At 43.2% G+C, this 23,170-nt stretch overlaps 1 protein-coding gene across 1 annotated transcript in view; it reads left to right on the top strand.

The window, feature by feature from the left end:
• Nucleotides 1-23,170, top strand: part of VPS13D (vacuolar protein sorting 13 homolog D (S. cerevisiae)) — a 274,572-nt gene that overhangs the window by 13,441 nt on the left and 237,961 nt on the right. Inside the window, exons 3-17 of the mRNA XM_010850181.1 lie at nucleotides 1,047-1,124; nucleotides 3,473-3,663; nucleotides 3,757-3,837; nucleotides 6,671-6,787; nucleotides 10,242-10,346; nucleotides 11,541-11,711; nucleotides 12,101-12,201; nucleotides 13,315-13,483; nucleotides 15,630-15,731; nucleotides 15,868-16,069; nucleotides 17,106-17,285; nucleotides 18,473-18,603; nucleotides 19,436-19,511; nucleotides 19,950-20,120; nucleotides 21,545-21,675. Of these exons, the coding sequence (XP_010848483.1) occupies nucleotides 1,047-1,124; nucleotides 3,473-3,663; nucleotides 3,757-3,837; nucleotides 6,671-6,787; nucleotides 10,242-10,346; nucleotides 11,541-11,711; nucleotides 12,101-12,201; nucleotides 13,315-13,483; nucleotides 15,630-15,731; nucleotides 15,868-16,069; nucleotides 17,106-17,285; nucleotides 18,473-18,603; nucleotides 19,436-19,511; nucleotides 19,950-20,120; nucleotides 21,545-21,675 (2,006 nt within the window). The remainder of the gene's footprint in view (nucleotides 1-1,046; nucleotides 1,125-3,472; nucleotides 3,664-3,756; nucleotides 3,838-6,670; nucleotides 6,788-10,241; nucleotides 10,347-11,540; nucleotides 11,712-12,100; nucleotides 12,202-13,314; nucleotides 13,484-15,629; nucleotides 15,732-15,867; nucleotides 16,070-17,105; nucleotides 17,286-18,472; nucleotides 18,604-19,435; nucleotides 19,512-19,949; nucleotides 20,121-21,544; nucleotides 21,676-23,170) is intronic.

Here is a 23,170-nt window from a genome sequence, read left to right as displayed (position 1 = left end):
ATTAGTTTGTTTTTGGAGGAAAAGACTTGCTTTCCTTTCTTCTGAGTTCTCTTGCCAGCTAATGGTTGCTAGTTGTTGCTGTCTGTACTTTCTGTTCTTGAAAATGTATTTCAGACAGATTTATACGACTCAGAAATCAACTTTGTTGCACAAACAACTTCATAAAAGGAGCCTGTGTCCCCAGCTTTTTGGGGGTGGGGACCCTGCCTGCCTTTGTTTATAATCCCAGTGGCCAGCACCGTGCTTTAGGCACAGGGGAGGGTCACTTCTGTAGCTTTGGGAGTGAGTGTCACCCCCATGACTGTCCCTTCAGTCTGCTTTGGAGACATCTAGTACTTTTGGGTTTAAGTGATGGTAAAAGCTGGGGCTGAAAAGGACCTTGAGCAGTGGTCCAGTTCATGCCTTTGCTCATTACTCTGCAAGTGAGGGTGGGAAGGAGAACCTGTGAAGGTTGGCTTTCCAGAAGAGAGAGTGTACTTCCTTCTGATGACCAACTTTACTGAACTCACAGGAGCTCTTAGACATGGTGTGGAATATATCATTTTAGGAGGGCGGGCAGTGGATGAGGAGAGCTTGTTAAAAATGGCAAATTTCTGTTTCAATTTCAGAGATATCTGGGTGGGGAAACCAGGATCTGTGTTTCATCCCAGGTGATTCAAATGTTAATGGTCCTTGGGTGAATATTAGCCTAAACTTGGGGACTGTAAACTGGCCACCTGGCCAGATCCCTCTGCGAGCTGAGAATGGCTTTTCCATTTTTAAAGACTTGTAAAGAAAAAAAAGAGAGAATGTACAATAGACCCTGTAAGGACTGAAATATTTACTCCCTGGCTCGTTAGAGTCTGATCTCTGCCCTAAACCCTTTGTCTGCTGGCAGGCTTACATGTCAGATTAGACAGGTCAGGACATCAGTACAGATAAAGCACAGTGGTAGGTACAGCCTGGGCCTCCATGGGAAACTCTCCCTTTACTCTTCACTGATTTGCACACAGTAGGCGCCTACTGCATCTATTGGATGAACATGTTATGGTGTTTTTATTTTTTAGGTGCTGTTGAATTAGAAAACTTGCCTTTAAAGAAAGATGCCTTGAAAGAACTGGAATTACCATTCGAGGTCAAAGCTGGTATGTGAAACAAGGGAGAAGGAGACAGTATTACATCGTTTGGGACGTGAAAACTGAGAACCCTTGCGTCTGGCTCTGTTGGACCAGGAAGAGGCAGAATAGGAGTTTCGATCAGTCTTCAAATGTGGTCCCTAGGCTGCTCATGTCAGGATGCTCTTGGGATGGTTGTAGCCCCCAGACTTACTGAATTAGAGTCTCTGAAGAAGTGTCATTGAACCTGCATCATTTATTTATTTTTTTGAACCTGCACCTTTTCTAAGATCCCCAGGTGATTCTTAAAAGTCTGGGAACTTCTGTCCTAGACATGGGAGATTCTTATTTTCAGAGAATTCATTATACATTTTGGGCTTCCCCAGTGGCTTAATGGTAAAGAACCTGCCTGCAATAGAGGCAAAGGAGGCTCGAGTTCGATCCCTGGGTTGAGAAGATCCCTGGAGGAGGGAATGGCTACCCACTCCAGTATTTTTGCCTGGAGAATCCCATGGACAGAGGAGCCTGGTGGGGTGCAGTCCATGGGGTCACAAAGAGTTGGACATGACTGAAGTGACTGAGCACAGCACACACATTTTACATATTACTGAGAGACAGTTGATTCTCTTGAATGAAAGGTGGGCTTGGGAACAGTATGCTTGGGTTTCTATTCTGTATCTGCCATTTTTTGGCTGTGTGACTTTGGGCCAGTTCCCTCACAACTCTGTGTGTGCTTCCTCATCTTTAAGATGGGATGATCGTAGTTACATCGTAGGGTTGTTGAGAGGAATACCTGAGTTAATGCATTAAAATTACTCAGTACAGTGCCCAGCACACTCAGTTAATGTTTGCAAGTATTACTGGAGTTTTGCAGTTACTAGATTTGGTAAAGAAACAAGAATTGTCACAGAATAAAAACATTCTGTATTAAGTGACCACGCATAAAATTAGTCCCTCTTTAGACACTGCTTGTCATTGACCAGTAGCCTGTTTGTCAGTCAGTCTTTCCCTTATTTTGAGGGTACATATATTATAATAAAGTGTACGTACAATGCAAATCAGTTGCTAGGTGAAATAAAATGGAAATTTTGCAAGAGATTTAGGCTTTCTTGAAGTCAACTCAAGTCATGGGTGAACTGCCAGTCACAAGCAAAGGCAGTGAATCTGAAAGAAACTCTCAAGAATGATGACATGGTGGATACTGCCAAAGAGTTCTTAATTGAATATCAAAGGATTAAGAGAGGCTTTTAGGGAAAATTGATGTTTTCTAATGTTTTGGCAAGAATGACCCTTGTTATGCTTGCTCTGCCAAAATGGAATGTAACAGAAGTTATATTTTGCTGTCATATAATTGTCCTCCCAATTAATTAAGATTAGAATTGCAACTGTGCACTAATTATTGTTAGAATTCTTTGTTGTGAACATCGGTGTATGGTTTCAGTTTATAATATAAATTTTATTAAATGTAAGAACTGACTTTCATTTTTCTAGATAAAGCCAAAATTATTTTTTCATTATTTGTTGTGACATATATCTTCATTTGTTACTGGATTACACAGCTGATCACTTGGTGTCAATGATACTCTGTTATCTTAAATATAACAGATTGCTCCTGCTTGAATTCTAGATCTTAGGCAGGGATGATCACAATCTGCTAACGTTCTACTTTCTGAGGTAGACTGTTAGTTGGGCTGTGTGGATCTCTGAGAAATCCTTTAGGTCAAATGGTTCACATGCTCTCATGCTTTACTCCTTGGTGGTGATTTGCCTCTTATTAATTGAAGTGAAAGAAGCCTTGTGTTCTGGGAGGCTTGGCTAGAAATGGTAGAACTCGGGAAATGTGTATCATGGTTCTCCCAGGCCATTTAGCTCTCCCGTCAGTCTGGGATCTCATGAAGAGTCAGAATTCCTTCTCGATAGAATTCCACAGCAACATGACCAGTGTTTCAGTCGCCGTGTTTGAAATTGGGTGTATTGTAAGTCTGTTAACTCCTAGTAAGTACCTATCAGCCAACTAATTAATAATGAAGAAGAAATGAGTTGTGTGCCCACAGGCTTGTGCAAGTGCCATGGGGAGAAAGAAGCCCCAGGGAAATTTATGGGGTAGTCCCATTGGGGAAGAGGTAATTTCCAGAGCGGAGATGTTGCATTTGATATGAAAAAGTTACACTGACCTTGTTCCAGCTTCTACTTTTTATGCCTTTGTTCTTACAGCTTTCAGCCTAGTAGCGTTTGTTTCACATGTAGGAAAACTGACTGCTTGTCTTCTTAAAAAGTAAATGGTAAAAACAATAATACTCCTTAAAGGACAGTAGAAGAATCCAGAGAAATAGAATTATACATGTGTCAGACATTTAACAAGACTTTCCTCTTCCCAGGCTTAATTGGGAAAGTGACCCTTCAGATTCCCTTCTACCGCCCCCATGTGGACCCTTGGGTGATCTCCATCTCCAGCCTTCATTTAATTGGAGCCCCTGAAAAAATACAGGATTTCAATGATGAAAAGGAGAAGCTGTTGGAAAGGGAGCGCAAGAAAGCTCTCCTTCAGGCTCTGGAGGAAAAATGGAAGGCAAGGCAGAAATCCTCTTGGCCTGAGAGCGGTGGTGGTGAGACTCGAAATCAGCAAAGCCCTGGATTCTAACACCAGCTCTTTCCTTTGTAGAACGAACGCCAGCAGAAAGGGGAGTCTTATTGGTATTCAGTCACTGCCTCAGTAGTTACGAGGATTGTGGAGAACATTGAAGTAAGTCCTAATGGCTTTTATAAAGTATGAGCATGAAAGGGGACCGCTCAGGCTTAAATGTGTTTCATGTCATGGTTGCTGGTTTCTCGTGGGTGTAACTGATCACAGAGTGTCTGCAGAGAATGCTGACTGCTCAGGTGTTCCTTTTCCTAGGTGGTGTTGGAGGGAGAACCTGAAAAGTGAGTCCCACACAGGTTTTTCTTGCTTCAGTTAGTGTGAGTAGGTGTTTTAATATCATTGACATTTCACTTCATTTTCTTTTTAAATATGGGAACGCCACTTGCTGAAAGATATACCTCCTAAGAAGACAAATCCTATCTGGTTGCAGGGCAAATCACTTAATCTCTCTGGTCTCAGTTTCTTCCTCTGGACAAGGAGAGCTGTTGGATATGGTTTCCAGTTGATTATATAGTGTGTTGTGAACAACTCTCTCACCGCCGCGTCTGGGGCCGTGTGATGAGTTACAGTGCTTGGGCCGCTGGCCATATTTTCTGCTTTAATTATCATTTTGTTTTGTCCTTACAACTGAGAATAGGGTTCACACTAATTTTCAGGAATGTCGTAAGAATCAGCCTATACTTACCAGCTCCAGGGTTTTCATGCAGTGCCAGGTCACATTGTTTTCTAAGGTGTCCCACTCCCCCCCAGAATACAGTCTGAGGTTGCTGGAGTTATAACTTTGGTAATGTTGGTAAAAAAAGTACATTTGAGGTGACTGCTTTGAATTCTTTTTCAGGCAGTTATTTATCTCATTGATTTTTTAGATATTGTCATTATTTTAACTTTATTTTTAATAATAACTTTGAGATTTAGTTCACATACCATAAAGTTTACAATTTTAAAGTGTACAAACTAGTGTTTTTTGATATATTTACAAAGTTGAACATTGATCACCACTGTCTAATTCCAGAATATTTTCATTTTCCCTCAAAGATGCTCTATACCCAACTAGCAACCACTTCAAATTCCCCTCTCCTCCAGCCCCCTGCAGCCACTAATGTACTTTATGGGTTTGTGTAGTCTGGACATTTTATATCAGTGGAGCTGTACACTACGTGGCCTTTTGCATCTGGCTTTTTAGCATAATGCTCCCAAGGTTTATCCATGTTGTGGCATGTATCAGTACTTTATTCCCTTTATGACTGAATAATACATTCCATTGTATGGATTGCCAAAGATGAACAAAGCTGGAGTGAAGTTAAAGTGGTGAAAACAGACTTTATTCAGTGACTCCTGACAGTCGGGGAAAGAGCAGAGCTCCATTCCAACTTGTACAGAGGTGACCAGGTGTTTTAAAGGGAGAATGAGTGTGTGTGTGTGTGTGTGTGTTGGTGAGGGTGGGGTGGGCAGGGCTCAGGAGGAAAATTACAAAGGGTTGGTCAGGGTGGATGTGATTAGGTCAGCTGTATCTGCTAGCTGGACTTCTCTTCTTCCATAGAGATGGGTGACAGGAGCCCCTTTCTTCCTGATGATTGCATTTCAGGGGAGTGGCTCGTAGGTCCTTGAATTGTAGGAGATACATCACATAGGGACAGCGAAAGGATTCACAGCTGTAAGCCCTTTTTGAGAAATGCTCTAAGAAAAGGGAGGGGTGGGGGTGTACGCTATTGTCAGATGTTGGCTGGAGCAGACAGCCATGAGCTTTTCCACATAGGAACTCAGGAAGGGGATGGAATGTCTGTCCCAGGGACACAGCCTGAGGCTGCTGGAAGCCTTCTTTACTTTTTTTTTTTTTTGGAAGCCTTCTTTAAAGTTTCAAGTCTTTTAGTGGAGATGTTTGAATGGAACGTTCATACCTAGAGTTTTTGCAGTTCTCAGGGTGGACCACATTTTGTTTATCAGTTGATGGGCATTTGGGTTGTCTCCACTTTTTGGCTCTTAGGAATATTGCTGTTGTAAACATTCATGTATCTGGTTTTGTGTGAACATGTTTTCATTTCTCTTGAGTACATACCTAAAAATGGAGCTGTTGAGTCCTATGGTAACTATATGTTACATTTTTTGAGGAACAGTTTTATAGTTTCACTGGTAATGGGTGAACATTTCAGGTTTTCCACATCCTGACCAGCACTTGTTATTGTTTGTTTTTTAATAATAGCCATATTAGTGGGCACAAAGTGATACCTCAGTGTGATTTAGATTTGCATTTCCTTAATGGTTAATGTTGTTGAGTATCTTTTCAGGTGCTTATTGGCTTTTTGTTTATCTTTTGGAGAAGCATCTATTCAAACTCCTTTTCCATTTATAAAAATGAATTCTTTACTGTTGAGTTGTAAGAGTTCTTTATATATCCCGGATTCTCGTCCCTATCAGATACACATGACTTGCAAGTGTTTTCTCCCATTCTATGAGTGGTCTTTTCACGGTCTGTTATTTTTTAATTCATTGAAGCAGAGTGCTTTTTCAGTAGCCCTACTGTAGAGGCAGGGGGAAATAAATAAGGTCAGAGTGGAAATGCCCTGCTCGTATTCCTGTGTCTAGGTTTGAGGGCACAGGGACCAGATGAAGATATCGTAAGAGAGGGACGGCCATTTGTCTAGATACAGTGGTACTACTTTCCTTCAGTGTTTAAGGTGTTTTCTGAAATGATTCCATGGAAGTACCATTAACTCTCTTCTTGAGTTGGGACTAATCAAAAGAAATGTCATTCATGTCCAGTTTGTGTTTCTGACTCTTAGGAACTTAGAGTATTGGGTGTATTTACCCAATACTGGGTTTGTTTGTGTAAAATACCTGCTGTTGGTTTACTTAAGTGGCTCAAGCACAGTTTGACCCCTGCTTATAGTACTCTACCTGCTGCAATTGTCTAAATGTGTTTTTTTCCCTCCTGCAGTTAAAAATTCAAGATGTCCATTTGCGCTTTGAAGACGGTGTTACCAACCCTTCCCATCCTTTTGCATTTGGCATCTGCATTAAGAATGTATCCATGCAAAATGCCATGAATGAGCCTGTGAGTATGAAATACACCTGCAAACCAGGAAGAAAGCACCAGGTCTGGGGCATTTGGGGCTGTGCCTTGAGTCCTTTCATGTTCTGTGAGATCACCATCTTTTTCTCCATGTTCTTTGACAGGTGTGGATGTCTTTTGTGTTAATTTCCTCTGACCTGTCATAATTTCACTCATCCATCAATGTTGGCACATTTTACATGTGAAGAAACTGAGGTGCAGAAAGGATCTCATTTTTTATTTTCTTCTGTCCTTACGTGCACTCTCGGGATACACTCACTCTGTTTCAGGGTTTTGTCAGCCACCTGGGAATATGTGCCGACGGCATCCACATCTTGAAAGCCATTCTGCACCCCTCTTCCAGTCTTCAGATTCAAGGTTTTTTCCTATGGGACGCCTTTGTGGTATTTTGTTTAGTCACTCAGTTATGTGCGACTCTTGCAACCCCATGGACTGTGTAGCCCACCAGGCTCCTCTGTCCATGGGGTTCTTCAGGCAAGAATACTGGAGTGGTTTGCCATGCCCTGCTCCAGGGGATCTTCCCAACCCAGACATCGAATCTGTGTCTCCTACATTGGCAGGAGGGTTCTTTACCGCTGGTCCATCATGGAAGCCTGTGGTATTTTCGGCTTGTTATAATCAAAATGATCCCATTATATTCCAGCTGCCCATTTTGCTTCCCTGAAACCAACTTTTTTCCTTTTTTTCTCTAACATGTTACTGCATGTTAGAAACAAACACATGAAAACTGACTTTTGGGCCCTTTTTATGCCAGGCACTATTCTTAGTGGTTTACTTGGTCTTCTGCATTGAATTCTCGTTACTCTTCACTACCACTGTTATCCTGTACTACGGCCGAGGACACTGGGGGGCCCACAAAGCCTAAATATCTGCTCTCTCCGGCCCTTTACAGAACAAGTTTGCCTCCCTTGCTTCAGACCACGTGTTCTCACCCATGACACTCGTCTTTAGACGCCTGTGCTCACTTCTTCACTTCTTATTCCTCAGCTTCTGTATCCGCTGGTCACAGCGTCCTGCCAGTTTTCCCTGCAAGGTGTCTCAAACATGGCTGTTCTACTCCCCCTCACTTCGACTGTCTGACTTAGGATCCTGTCAGCTTCTGCCTGAGTCAGTAAGCTCCTGACTTCCCACCCCGCCTCACTTCTGTCCCAGGCTCTTGCTTCGCCCTGTGTCAGGGCTTCTCAGCCTTTCCCATGTCCCAGCATACAGAGGAGGGTGATGGCGTTTGTACGGGACACAGGGGCAAGTGGAGGTGGCTGCTTGGGGCTGGAGGTGCCCTGCTCAGAGCAACCAAGTGCAGTGGATCCTCCAACAAGATGGGCTTGAACACTGCAGGTCCACTTGTCCAGACTTCTTTTTGAAAACATAACCACAGTATCACATGATCCTCCAGTGCAGAACCATGAATAGGAGGGCTGAGCAGAAAGTTATATGAGGATTTTTGACTGCCAGGAGGGTTGACACCCGTAACTCCCAAGTTGTTCAAGGGTCACTGTATTCCTGAATTGTAGCTTGATTCTGCAGACTTGCTTCTTATCTTGACAAACAAGATCTTGACTCCATTTGGGGTAGAGGGGAGCTCCACCTTGCACTGTTGCCAGAATTCCCTTTCTAAAACACACAGCTGGTCCTGGCACATGCCTACAGCAAAGCCCTCAGTGGTTTCGTGTCCCTTCACGTGTGACATCCAAACTCCTTGGTGTGACAGACTTCTTACTATATTGGTTTCCTAGAGCTAGATAACAAATTAACCAGAAACTAGATGGTTTCTTCAGTGCTGGAGACCAGAGTCCAAGGTCAAGGTGTTGGCAGAGTTGGTTCCTCCTAGAGACTCTGAGAAGGCAATGGCACCCCACTCCAGTACTCTTGCCAGGAAAATCCCATGAACGGAGGAGCCTGGTAGGCTGCAGACCATGGGGTCGCTAAGAGTCAGGCACGACTGAGTGACTTCACTTTCACTTTTCACTTTCATGCATTGGAGAAGGAAATGGCAACCCACTCCAGTATTCTTGCCTGGAGAATCCCAGGGACAGGGGAGCCTGGTGGGCTGCCGTCTATGGGGTCACACAGAGTCGGACATGATTAAAGCGACTTAGCAGCAGAGACTCTGAGGGAGAAACCGTCCCCTGCGTCTCTCCTTGCTTCCTGTGGTTGCCTTGGCTTGTGGGTACATCACTCCAGTCTCTGCCTCTGTCTTCACATGGCCTTCTCCTCGTGTGTCTGTTTCCTCTTTTAAGGACACCAGTGATTAGATTAGGGCCCACCCCAATCCCCTATGACCTTTTTTTTTTTTTTCCACAAAGAATTCGACAGTTTTAATCATATAAAATAAAATACAATGAAAAAACATATTGCTCAGGGTCTACCCCAATCTAGATGACCTAATTTTTTTTCACAAAAAGTTCAGTTTTAATCATATAAAATACAATAAAAGCCATATTGATCTTCTTTCTCTAGTTGTTTTAGGTGTGAGGTTAGGTTGTTTACTTGAGATTTTTCTTGTTTCTTGAGGTAAGATTGTATTGCTGTAAACTTCCCTCTAAGAACTGCTTTTGCTTCATCCTGTAGGTTTTGGATTGTTGTGCTTGTATTTTCTCTGGGTATTTTTTGTTTTCCTCTCTGACTAGTGTGACCTTATTTTAATCTGATTATATCTGCAATGACCCTATTTCCGGGTAAGTTCCCCCACTCACAGGTTCTGGGACAACATGAATTTTGTGGGGTGCAGGGGGAGCTTTTCAACCTAGTACACCTAGTAACACTCCAACCTACTTTTCTCAATACTCAAGTAACTCTCCACTCCTTGTGTGTGTCGGTACACGTGTCCAGTACTGCCCCAGCCCTGAACATGGCGCTTCTGTACACGTTTCCCAGTACCGGCCCCACCCCTGAACACAGCACTGGCCCACCCCTGAACAAAGTGCTTCTGGACAACGTGTCCCAGTACCGGCCCAGTACCGGCCCCACCCCTGAACACAGCGCTTTCTACACGTGTCCCAGTACTGCCCCACCCCTGAACACAGCACTTCAGTTACACAGATGTAGTCTCTGTCCTTTGAAGCAATGGGGCCTATTGTGTCATTGGCCCCATTCCTTGCAATGTGTCCCACACCTTCCCTTCTACCCTCTGTCTGAAACATATATATATATATATAGCTTTTGATACTTATCTGCCCAGTGGTATTTTTTAGTTGTTTGCTTGTAGCATCTTATATATTCTTTCTCTGCTTTCCTCTGCTTAATTACATTTGTTCACATGTTTGTGTTTCCATTTAGCTAGATTCTGAACTCTGTAAGAGCAGAACCATGTTTTCATTGTTTTGTAACCTCAGCACCTTGCAAAGTGCCCTATGCGTGATTCGTCACTAATGGCCTGTTGAATGAATGAATAGATTCGTGAATAAAGAATCATGCTTTCTTCCCTGTCTTCCCTCAGGTACAGAAATTAATGCGGAAAAAGCAATTAGATGTGGCAGAGTTTAGCATCTATTGGGATGTCGATTGCACTTTATTGGGGGATTTGCCTCAGGTGGAGTTACAGGTATGATTCTTGTAGGGCTGTCTTATAACAGAGCACAGCAATAAAGTGTGTAGGATCATGGCCATGTAGGGTTTTGTTCTCTGTGTCTCTTTTCCTGTTCCCACCTGCTTTCCCTCCTTGGCATCCGTTCTTCAGTATGTATGAGTATGTTTTCTTGAGGTACTTGCTATGTCTGTAACTCTAAAAAATATATAGGGATTTTTGTATGTTTTACATTTATAATGTATTATAGATTTGTTTTCTTTTTTTTCATTTAAAGCTCCGTTTTTAAGATTCATCAGTGTTGCTGCTTATACTTCTGGTTCATTGCTTCTGTTGGATGGTATTCAGCTGCATGCACTTAACGTATTATTGTTCTCTGGTCTCTTGGCCACCATTGTACACCCAGGTTTTCAATGAATGAAGCACCACATCTGACTCTTAAGAAGAGATTTCTTACTATGTTTTATGTTGAAATTTCACCTTTGATGGCATTCCTTTAAGAATACTTAGAATGTCATTGTAAATCATTGGATGTAAAATATTACCATTTGTGAAGGATATTTAGAAAAATCTCAGTTTAATCTTTTTGTAAAGAAATTGTAGGTGGTTTTAAGTGAAATGGAGAGAAAGTTCTCATATTTCCCTCAACCATGATTATCCTTACATGCTGTTGTACAGAATGGTTTTTGTTTTGCCAATTTGATTAAATAAATCCTGTGCATTCATACAGTAGAAGAGTATGCAGCTATAAAAAATAAAGGGCAGAGATCTTTATAATGAATACATAATAGTCTCTAAGACACAGTATTAAGTTTCAAGAACTAAGGTAAAAAAGCATGTGTACCTTCTGTGTAAGACTGGTTTTAAAAACCGGAAAGTTACGCATTTGCCTGAGTCTGTACAGAATGCTTCCGGTGGAATATGTAAGAAACTGGTGTCATTGGTTGCCTCAGAATAGGGTAACTGGGTGACTGAAAGAAGGAGTAGGAAGGAGAGATTTCACTTTTTTTACCTATAAAATTTTAAACTGTGTGAATGTATTACCTGTAAGAAATACAAATACAAATTTAAAAATGCTGGAGAGCTTTAGATTCCCAGTTTTCTCCTGCCTTTGGATTCTGATGTCGTATGCTGTAGATTAGACAACATTGCACCAGGTGACTCGATCTGGGAAACATCTGCTGTAATGACAGCCATTCTTGTGACACTCAGGAGGCCATGGACAGGAGCATGGAGAGTCGTGACCATCACTACATCTTGGAGCCCGTGTGTGCATCTGCTCTTCTGAAGAGAAACTGCTCCAAAGAGCCTCTGCGCTCTCGGCATACTCCCCGAATCGAATGTGATATTCACCTGGAAACCATTCCCTTGAAACTCTCTCAGGTACCCTCCTCCTTCCTGTCACTTCTGCTGTAACTGGGGTGTTGATGAAGGGTCCCCTCGTGGGAAAGGAAGTGCGCATGAGACCAAGCTATGGTGGATGCAGAACCCACTGTCTTTGTACACATGGGTTGGATGTGTCTCAGGTTAGTTTGATTTGATGTTTTTAAGTGCTGAACGAAGAGCATAAGAGAGACAGTGAATCTGTGTACTTAGCTGATAGTGTTCAGAGAGACATTCTGGATAGTGTTGGAGTTTGGTCTTGCAGTTGGCACTGGATTTCAACTCACTGGTTTGACTAGTATGACTTGTCCCTGTGATGTGTAATGTCTTTACTGAGCAAAAGAAATTAACCGGTTCTAACCTTGTACTGCTTAACTTCTAATAAAAAGCTGCAGTACCGGCAAATCATGGAATTCCTCAAGGAGCTGGAGCGAAAGGAGAGGCAGGTGAAGTTCCGAAAATGGAAACCCAAAGTGGCCGTGTCTGAGAAGTAAGGCTTGTCAATTAAGTGTTGTGTGTGGAATGCATTTTCTAGAATGTTCTTTTTTGTATATAGATCAGAAATGTGCCTCACTGTCTTTTTCACATGGTTGAAGATAAAAGTATAGTCGATTTCTCTGGTTTTTAAAATGCCATTTCTGTTATCATTGTTATCACGCTATCGTGTATCTCTGGCATCAAGGGTTTACTCTTCGGTCAAGCATAAGGGAATTTAGAAGGTCCTTTCAGTCTCAGGTATGTTTCCTTGGTGATTCAGTGGTAAAGAATCTGCCAGCCAGTGCAGGAGACACAGGAGACTTGGGTTCGATCCCTGGTCCAGGAGAAGGAAATGGCAACCCTGTCTAGTATTTTTGCATGGAGAACTTGATGGACAGAGGAGCCTGGTGGGTTACAGTCCATGGGGTCGCAAAGAGTGAGATACAACTTAGCAACTGAACAACAGCAACAACAACTCAGTCTCATGTATCAAGGAGACTAGCCTTGCTCTGGTGGGATCTGACTGTCTGGTAAATATTTTGTAGCACTCTTGAACCAACTCCCTTGTATCTTTTCTCCTAACCAGTTTGGTCAGCATTTATGTGATACACTTGATGACATGTATAACGTAAATGTCCAAAGCATCACAGAGTCAGACATGACGGAAGTGACTTACCAAGCACATAGGATGAATAAATGTTTTCATGTAGATGTGCTCAACTTGACCAGTCAATATAGTAAACCTTTTTTAAAGACCTGTGTATTTCCAGTCTTTCCTGAAGTCTTCCATTTAAAATCTTTAACAGTCAAATCCTTGCTGATTATCTTACAGTGGTGTTTACTGTAAAGCCATCACTTGATTATCTGTCAGTGGGAGAGGCTGATGTCATGGGTCATTCAGACCAATTGAGTAATGTACTATTATCAGTGTATCTATCGAGGATGCAGTGGATTAGCTTTTCCCACAGGTTGAAGTTAGTCTAATATTATTTGAATTTGAGGCATAAAGTGATGGCCGACAAGAGAAGAGATGTCCAGAATAGGAGTAGTGTGCTGTGGATTGCCCTGGGTCGATAGCATTTTCATCTTTTGCTGTAAGTAACTAGATGGCTATGAAATGTTTCAGCTGCCGAGAGTGGTGGTATTTCGCTTTGAATGCCAACTTGCACGAGATCCGGGAGCAGAGAAAGCGCTGCACATGGGGCTTCCTGTTGGGCCGGGCCCGTGATGCCGTGTCTTATACTGACAAGTACTTCACCATGTTGAGAGGAGGCTTGCTATCTGCAGACGACAAGGTAAGGGGCGTTGTCTCGTGTTTCTCGTCTCCACTCAGAGGTTAAGAATGTCTCTTCAAGACTGAAAAAAATGGAATCTGTGAAGAAATAAAAGTCTTTGTTCGGGATCATAGTTTTTTAGGATAAAGTTGGCCTTACTAGGGTGAGAGCTTCTTGGAAGGCCAGGTTTTGCCTCTCTGCAGGAAGCTTTCTCCACCTTCTGTTGCTAGAGGGGAGCTGGCCCATGGGCTGGGAGGAAGGAAAAGGGGCCGTGGTCCCACCAGGTCCCCTGGCTCTCTGTGCAGGGCCCAGAGAGACTTTGCATCTAGTCACTTGTGTCGAACACCTGATCCTAACTCTTTTCCTCACATTTTCCCTAATCCCGACTGACTTGATGGACCCTGGAGTTTTGGGGGTAGAGCCTAGGCCGAGGGTGTGCAGTGAGGGGAAGGCCAGCTCCAGTTTCAGTTACCTGCAGGACCAGAGACCCTTGGAGCTGGCAGTCCTAGGGTCCTGGCCTGGAGCTTCCTCTAGTTCCAGTCTGTCTCCTCGGGGAGGGCAGTGGGGAGTGTTTTCCTCCTTGATTCGTTTCGGTTTTGTGAGCGTCAGTTTTTGTAATAGCAATTTAGACTAATTTCGGCCTGGGGATTGTCTCATTTTACTCTCTCTAGTAAACACTTCTAAGCGTCCCTTTAGCACCTGTCTTAGCTTGGGCTGCTATAACAACATTCCACAGGCTGGGGCGCTTTACACGGTGGATGTTTACTTCTCACAGTTCTGGAGGCTGAAATTCCATGATCGAGGTGCCGGCAGATTCGGTTCTTGGGGAAGACCATCTTCCTGGTTTATGGGCAGCCGCCTTCTCCCTGTCTGCTCACGTGGCCTTTCCTGGGCAGAGAGAGAGCTGTTTGTCTTCCACTTCCTACAGGGGAACTAGTCCCATAATGATGGTCCTGTCCTCATCACCTCATCTAAACCTGTTCACCTCCCATGGGCTCCACCTTCAGATCCTGTCACGTTGAGGGTCAAGGTCTCAGCATGCACATATCGGGGGGACACATTCAGCCCGTGAGAGCACCCCATTGTGAACCAGTGGCAGTGCTGCATCCTTGGGTGTTCTCACCTGTCTTGCTGGCACCCTGAGGTATGACCACTCTGCTAGTGCTTCTTTCATGAGTGTAGGCATGGTTACTGACATAGAAGCCTTAATAAAAGGATGGAATAAACCAGACCTTTTGTTTTGGATAGTTTTCTTAAAGGCATAGGGAAAGATACGGAACAAGGGAAAAATCTAAATTACAGCTGAGGTGAGCAAGTAAACATGTATAATCTCCTTTTCCTTAATGGCAGAATGTAAGGCTTCCCTGGTGGCTCAGATGGTAAAGAATCCACGTGCAGTACAGAAGACCCAGGTTCCATCCCTAGGTCGGGACGATCCCCTGGAGAAGGGAATGACAACCCTCTCCAGTCAGTATTCTTGCCAGGAGAATCCCATATACAGAGGGGCCTGGTGGGGCTATAGTCCATAGGGACGCAGAGTCCGACACCACTGAGCGACTAACAACTTTCAAGAAGCAGCTTAAGAGCTGACTCCGCTTTCTTCCACATCTTTGTATGTCGCTGGCCACTGTTGTTCTTTCCTAACTAGCATGAAACGAATGAAAATGACCACTTCCTTGCTAATGTCCCACATGAAACATAAAGAAGCTGGAGGCCTGCACACTTACTCTGTAAACTAGGTCCTCAGTTTCCTCCTCTGACTCGGGAAGATTAACAACCAGCCACCGACTTGAATCAGTTGAGGTAATGCATGTGAAAGCATTTTGTAAACTGCCTTTGCTGAGCAAAGATGGGCTAGTCCAGCAACACTTGTCCTGCAACACTTGTCCTTCATGTACCTGTTAACAACTCAATACCACTCTGCTCTCTCTGCACTTCCTGTTAGTCTCAGGGTACAGGTAGGATCTACCGGGGTTATACGGAAAAGCTGTTTGAACCAGAAGCTTAGCAGTTATGGAACTCACTGTTTATCTTCATGGTTTCTGGGTCTTGGAAACATTGGAAACATTGGGGGCCAGGTGGGTTCCTTTAGTACTGGACAGGTTCGTGATGATGTCCACTTTCTCTACAGCCCTGACACCTGTTTTGTCTGTCTTCACCCGAACAGGAGGAAATGTATCGGATTGAAGAGGAGCAGAGCTTTGAGGAACTGAAGATTTTGCGTGAACTGGTGCATGAACGGTTTCACAAGCAGGAAGAACTGGCAGAGGTAGGAGATCCTCCGAGAGAACCTGTGTTCACACCCAGCATGCTGAGTGCTTCTGGGGGCACAGAGAATGAGGAGTGGCACCTCATGCCCTGTCTCTGTCTTTGGTCCTCACGTGTGCTCATTTTGATTGACACAGAGCCTACGGGAGCCTCAGCTGGATCCTCTGGGAGACTCTCCTGGAGACCCAGGCCCCGGGGGAGGCAGCGGGATGCTGCAGTACCTTCAGTCCTGGTTTCCTGGCTGGGGTGGCTGGTACGGGCAGCAGAGCCCTGAAGGGAAGCCAGTGGAGGGCCTGATGGCAGAGCCGCAGGAGCAGTGGACTCCCGAGGAGATCCTGGGTAAGGCGGCAGCTGGCTTTCATGTGCCCTTCTTGATTACAGTGAAGGGAGACACTTGGTTCACGGTTCACCTATTATTTGTGAAACTGGCCCATGGTATATTTCAAATTAAAAAAAAAAAAAGGTAGACATTTGTAACAGTTTGTCTCATGTTTATAGAGGCAGAGAGAGGTTTTTAAAAAAAATAATTTTCTTTATTTATATTTGGCTGTGCTGAACCTTTGTTGCTGTGTGGGCTGTTCTCTAGTTTCAGCTCGTGGGCTTCAGTAGTTGTGGCACGTGGGCTCGGTAGTTCCGGTTCCTGGGCTCTAGAGCACAGGCTCAATACTTGTGGCCCATGGGCTTAGTTGCTCTGCAGCATGTGGGATCTTCCTGGACCAGGGATCAAACCTGTGTCTCTTGCATTGGCAGGCAGATTCTTTACCACTGGACCTCCAGCGAAGCCTGAGAGTAGGTTTTAAGAGATATTTCATTTACAACTCCATTACTGAATTTGAATATTTACATGGTTTCAAACAGATCTGAGTGGCAGTGACTGTAAGAGAATTAAGTCTGAGCCAGTTCAAAAGTTTGAAACCCTGAGGACTTGAATACCAGTCCAGAATCACCCTTTAGACTCAGGCTGTCCTGTGTGGTAGCCACAGTCACAAATGGCTATTTAAATTTATTCAGATAAAATCAAAAATTCACTTCCTCAGTTGACTAGCCACATGAGCCACAGTGCTCAGAGCCTCCTGTGGTTAGTGGCCACCATGTGGACAGTGCAGTGTATAGAGCATTGCACTGTGTTGGGCAGTGCTGCCTTATACTGTGGTTTATCATGAATTTGACATTGCCCCTCGTTTGACAGTAAGTTGATCAGAGCCCTTGTAAAGGCAGTTAGAGTCATTTCATGTTGGTGAATAAAAGTCACCCATGACTTTGGAGTTCTTTCCTAAAGGGCAGATAATAGTTACATCATATCATTGAGACTGCCATCAGTGCTTTTTAAACTTTCCCACGTGTTTTCTTAAAGCCTCTTCTTCCTCATGTTCAGGCTCCGAGGAGTTTTTTGACCCTACTGCGGACGCCTCTTGTATGAACACATACACAAAGCGAGACCATGTCTTTGCGAAACTGAACTTGCAGCTGCAGCGAGGGACTGTGACTCTGCTGCACCAGGAGCAGGGGGCTCCCCAGATGAACCAGAGTGCTTTCATGCAGCTTGAGTTTTCAGGTGCTGCCCCCAAAATGCTTCCTGATGCTCTGTATCTCCCCAGACACCAGTGTCCACTTGAGTCTTGGTATTTGTGGTAGTTCTGTTGTAGAAAGTTGCCATGAGTACTGAGTCATGGCCCCTAGTGGAAACACAAGGTTAGGTGTCTGTAAGCATTTGGTGATCACATTCATCAGTAGATAAATACATTGTTCTCTGTGTCTGTGTGTTTAATGACACCTTATTTAATACATGTTGTTAATTCATTAATGGATCTCATGGCCAGTGACACTGAAACTGTAACTGATGTCTGAGTGAAGGTTATCTACTACATGTATTTCCTCTGTAAAATACAGCGCTCCTGCACTGTGCTTGGGGGCCCTTTTAAACAGCGAAATCCCCAAAAAACAGCACAAAAATGCCAAAAGCTGGCACTAATTAGATCATGATAAGGGCACTGCTATGAGCTGAAACAAGAAGGCAGATTGTTGCCTTGTTCAACTTCAACTAGAAATACGCACTTCAGGTGACTTGAATGCTCTGCACATGTCTGCAGAGCACTGTGAATGTATTATTTTTGGGGTTACAGTAAATTTTAGTGAGTAGGTGAATTTGCAAATATGGAATCTGCAAATAATGAAAAATTTTTGACTTCTTTTTGTGAATTTGAATTGAAGGTATATAAATAAATGCCCAGATGTTAGTTATGTCTTCTCACAAATAGATTTATTGTAGTTCATAAAACAGCCACTTATCTGAGGTCTGGCGGTAGTTTAAAGGCAAGTGACCAAAAAAAAAAAGCCAGTTTTTGACTGGCTTTGACTTTGTAATCTTGAGAGCTGAGAAGTCATAAACTTAGTGTGAACTAGCAGATTGCTTGAACTGAATTGTGAAGTGCTCTGTTTAAAATTCATTGTGTTAGAAAGCTTCTGATATTCCTCACAAATTTACATCAGTGGACAGGAAAGCCTGACATGCTGCAGTCCATGGGGTTGCAAAGAGTCAGACATGACTGAGCGACTGAACTGAACGGAAGTAGACATATAGATATGTAGATAGGGTTATTTTGTTCCAGTTCGAAGGAGAAATAGTTCATGGTATCTGATAGTTCACTCTAAAATCTAATATTTTTATAAAGTATCTAATACTTTGAAAATACTTAAGGCTATGGTGGCATAGTATCAGCTCTTAACATTTATCTTCTGTAGGTGTAAAACTTCTAGCAGAATCCCTTCCTCGAAGAAACTCCTCCTTGCTCTTAGTCCGGTTGGGTGGACTCTTTCTTCGAGACCTGGCTACGGAAGGAACCATGTTTCCTCTTCTGGTCTTCCCTAATCCAGTACGTATAGCTGTATGATTTCGTTCAGGGTGTTGGTGAATTGCCATCAGTTTTAGGCAAGCAATTAGTAATATTAACTTGATTTGTTCCGATATTTGATCATTTTGAGAGAGACACGCTGATCAGACTATAACTAGAGTTAGATAAGTTTTTTGATTTTGTTACCATGTGTTGGTGGGATTTATGGCAGTGGCTTCCCCCCACCTGGTGTTGTAGCCACCTTAGAATAGTTGCCTGGATTTGGAAGAAAATGCTATCAGCACGACTATTTCCTGCATTTCAGGTTCAGTGTTTGAATTTCCTCTGTATCTTGACAGTGATTTTCATGCATTCTGATCCTTAGTCACTGATAGGACTTCTCATCTCTCTAGAGTTACAGAAGAACCACTTCAAGTTTTCTCTATATGTGTACTTTTTTATATATAATATTCTTCTTAGACGAGAAGATCTTTGATCTTACTGAGTTGGCAAGGATATGATCAGAAGAGTTGAATCTTTAGCTCCTTATTATGCTTCCCATAACTTTTTGGCTTAGGGGGTTGGTGATAGGGTGGGAGGGCAGAATGAAAGTGTGAAAAGCTGTGCATGTCCAGTCCTCGTTGAGCAGTAGTTCATGTAGTGCCGAGTGCAGAGCAGCACCTGCCTGTACAGGCTGGGGAAGGCACAGACTGGAGGGCTCGGCCTCCAGGTCTGCATCCCCTGATGTCACGTGAGTTTTGATTCGACTGTGCTAAGTGAGAGTGACGCCAAAGGGTAAGATGAGAGAGAATGTGTGCACGGTGAATTGGCCCCTCTCACCCTGACCTTTATGTGTTTTGTGTGTGTTCATCAGCAAAAGGAAGTTGGCAGAGTCTCCCAGTCTTTTGGACTCCAAACAACGTCTGCAGACAGAAGCCATCATTATCCTGGTAAACTGTCATGTGTTCTTAAATTCAACCTTAAAAATGCAATGATTACAGATCAGTAGTCTTGGTCAGAGGTCAAAGAGGGAGTGAGTCCTGTTTTGTGCCCATGGGTTTGCTGTGTGGATCCTTATCTGACCTGGAGATGCCCCTGTGCTCTCCCTTGACTCGTGAGTGACTGGAGCAACTCACAGGGCCTCCAGGTCTGGGGTTCCATGATGGGAGTGAATACAGCAACTTGGTCTTGAGGAGTCCTGTTGATACCTAGAGGCAGTCCTTATTGGGCTCTCTATTTTATAAAGTTTTTGAAAATGAGACTTAATTGGAAAATAATTGAGGAAATGTCTTTTTTCCCCCCAGAATTCTTTGCCAGTTATAAAGAATAAGGTGATTGTTTTGCTGTGTTCTATTTATTTTTTTCCCCCTCTGGTTCTTTTCCTCTAGCTGCAGACCCAGATGACCCGGTTTTTGAGATGCTGTACGAGAGAAATCCAGTGCACAGCCATTTTGAGAGGCGGCTGAATGTCAGCACGAGGCCCTTGAACATCATATATAATCCCCAGGCTATTAAAAAAGTGGCAGACTTTTTCTACAAGGGAAAGGTTCATACCTCAGGTTAACTTTTTTGTTTGATTATGTTACTTTCTAATGACCTCTTTGTTGTCGCTTCTGGGACAAGGGTTATTATACATTCCGGTGACCTGGTAGTGCTAGAAAAGGCCTGACAGTAAGTGGAAGGGTTGTCCTTCGATACTGAATCAAAGTGAATATCCTTGGAAAGTTGCTCTTCCAAGGGGAATCAATGACTTAATATTTTTTCTTTCTTTGCCTTCATTTAGCATGCATTTAAAATACTTTCCAACTATTACGACAGTGGTTTCCTTGGCTACCCAGGATATTTTAGGCCAGAGAATTTAGGAGGAATGTTCAAGAATTTTCTGCTAGATGAGAGTGGTCTGTTTTACTTGTTTGGTGCAGCGATATATACTGCAGAGGTTGTCATTGGACTCTTCTGTGCACTGGTATACATATGTCTGCCTTTGTCTCCCAAAAAGATTTGAGACAGTGCATGCAAAAAAAGCAATTCTGTTGATAGAGAAATCGATAAAACAATAGTGCTTTCCTAAATATATCCGTCACTCCTCTTTCATAAGGGTTGTTTTAGTTTTTGATCCAGTTTTTGAGTCTTTTCATGCCTGGAAAATCCCATGGTTGGAGGAGCCTGGTAGGCTGCAGTCCATGGGGTCGCTAAGAGTCGGACACGACTAAGCGACTTCCCTTTCACTTTTCACTTTCATGCATTGGAGAAGGAAATGGCAACCCACTCCAGTGTTCTTGCTTGGAGGATCCCAGGGACGGGGGAGCCTGGTGGCTGCCGTCTGTGGGATCACACAGAGTTGGACACGACTGAAGTGACTTAGCAGCAGCAGCATGTACATGAATGTGTGTGCATGCTTAGTTGCTCTTTGCGACCCCACAGACTGCAGCCCACCAGGCTCCTCTGTCCGTGGAATTTTCCAAGCAAGGATACTGGAGTGGGTTGCCATTTCTTCCTCTAGGGGATCTCCTCCACCCTGGGATTGAACCCATGTCTCCTTCATAGGCAGGTGGGTTCTTTACTACTGAGCCCTCTGGGAAACCCCTTTCATGTAGACGGTGACCATAAATGTCTTAGCTTCATTGCTCTGACACTGATGGAATGTAGAAGGCAAATCCTCCTAAATTCCAGTTTCCCTTTCAGTAATAATCATGCTTTTAAGGATTTTGAAATATAATACTTTAGAATCTTTCAGAAAATGATTCTAGAAATTCTGATAACTTAGATACCCACCTCTTATGTACTACCTTTCTCTGCATGGCTGTCCCTCACTGTCTTTGCCACTTTCCTGTGACCCCAGCTCAGGCTGGAGTAAGGAACTCCTGTTGTACAGACTGTTTTTTAGCTTTGGTGGAAATTCCTGGTGAGAGTAGATGTTGCAGCGCTTTCTTTCACCCAACCATAAGAACATTCTGACTCTTGGATATTTCCAATCTGGCAGGTTTTGGTTATCAGTCTGAACTTGAGTTGAGAGTGGCTGAAGCTGCGCGAAGACAGTACAACAGACTGAAGATGCAGACCAAGGCAGAAATCCGACAGACTCTTGACCGATTGCTAGTGGGTGATTTCATTGTAAGTGGACATAACGAATGCTCCTTTTGGGGGTGGGGGTGGGAAGAGGAAGGCATTCTTTTTGGGAAGTTCTTTATCTATAGTAGAGAGTCATGCTTGTATCAATTACACTAATAAGTAAACAGAATCTATGAAATACTTATCAGCTAGCAAAAAGTAAAATCCCATGTCTTTTACAGTCAGGGTGTAATAAATAAAAACAAATGACTGAGACTAGATTATTTATTATTTCTTCCTTGTTTCTGTCTTAGAACATTCTCAAGACTTGTCTTTGTTCCATTTTCTAGACCTGACATTTTGTAAATATTTCAATTAAGAACACCCCCTTTTACTTACTGTTATCAGAAGAAAAACTATTGGAATGATGCCCCAGTAACTTTTTGTTTTAAAGATTTGTTTGTTTATTTTTTTGGCTGTGGTGGGTCTTTGTTGCTGCATGTGGGTTTTTCCGGTTGAGGCGAGCAGGGTCTACTCTTTGTTGTGGTGCACGGGCTTCTCAGTGCAGTGGTTTCTCTTGTTGTGGAGCATGGGTTCTAGGTGTGTGGGCTCAGGAGCTGTGGCTCGTGGGCTTAGTTGCTCCGCTGCATGTGGGATCTTCCCGGACCAGGAATTGAACCAGTGTCCCTTGAATTGCAAGGAGGATTCTTAACCACCGGTTCACCAGGGAAGCCCGATACCTCCATTTTGATTCCTGGGAGTGATGATCACTTTGTGATGCCGAATGCCCAGCTGACATGAGGACGCTTGTGCACAGGAAGAGCCAAGAAACATCTCAACAGTCCAGCTAAACTGAGTTTCTGACCCTGTCCTGGGGATGTGCTGCTCAGATGCAGCAGTAGGTGTACCACTCAGAGGGTAGCTTGTAGTTGGTGCAGAGCCAGCTGGGAGTGTAAGGGATGGCAGAAATGTTCAGGGGCAACACTTAGGGGTTTGTAGTATGGGATGCAGAATTTGTTTTGTTTTTTGTTTTTGCATGTGTTTCAATACAAATAACAGCATTTAGTACTTCTGATTATCTTAGACCAAGAGGTTTCTCTTTCATGGCATTTATATAAATTATCTTTTACTACTACATATAATTTACCAAATGTTACTATTACTACATGTAGTTATATAAATTATATTTATATAGTATATATAAAATGTATAAATTATATATTTACAATACTAGGATATGGAAGCAACCTAGATGTCCATTGACAGATAAATGGATAAATAAGTTGTGGTACATACACACAATGGAATATTACTCAGCTATGGAAAGAAATGCATTTGAGTAGTCAGTTCTAATGAGGTAGATGAACCTAGAGCCTATTATACAGAGTGAAGTAAGTCAGAAAGAGAAAGATAAATACCGTATATTAAGGCATATAAAGGCAAAGGAACCAGAGATCAATTGCCAACATCTGCTGGATCATCAAGAAAGCAAGAGAGTTCCAGAAAAACATCTATTTCTGCTTTATTGACTATGCCAAGGCCTTTGACTGTGTGGATC

Source organism: Bison bison, unplaced genomic scaffold (assembly GCF_000754665.1).
Source record: "Bison bison bison isolate TAMUID 2011002044 unplaced genomic scaffold, Bison_UMD1.0 scf7180017864289, whole genome shotgun sequence".
Lineage (NCBI taxonomy): Eukaryota > Metazoa > Chordata > Mammalia > Artiodactyla > Bovidae > Bison > Bison bison.
Note: the sequence above shows the minus strand (reverse complement) of the source record. Positions and strands in the feature narration are given on the sequence as shown.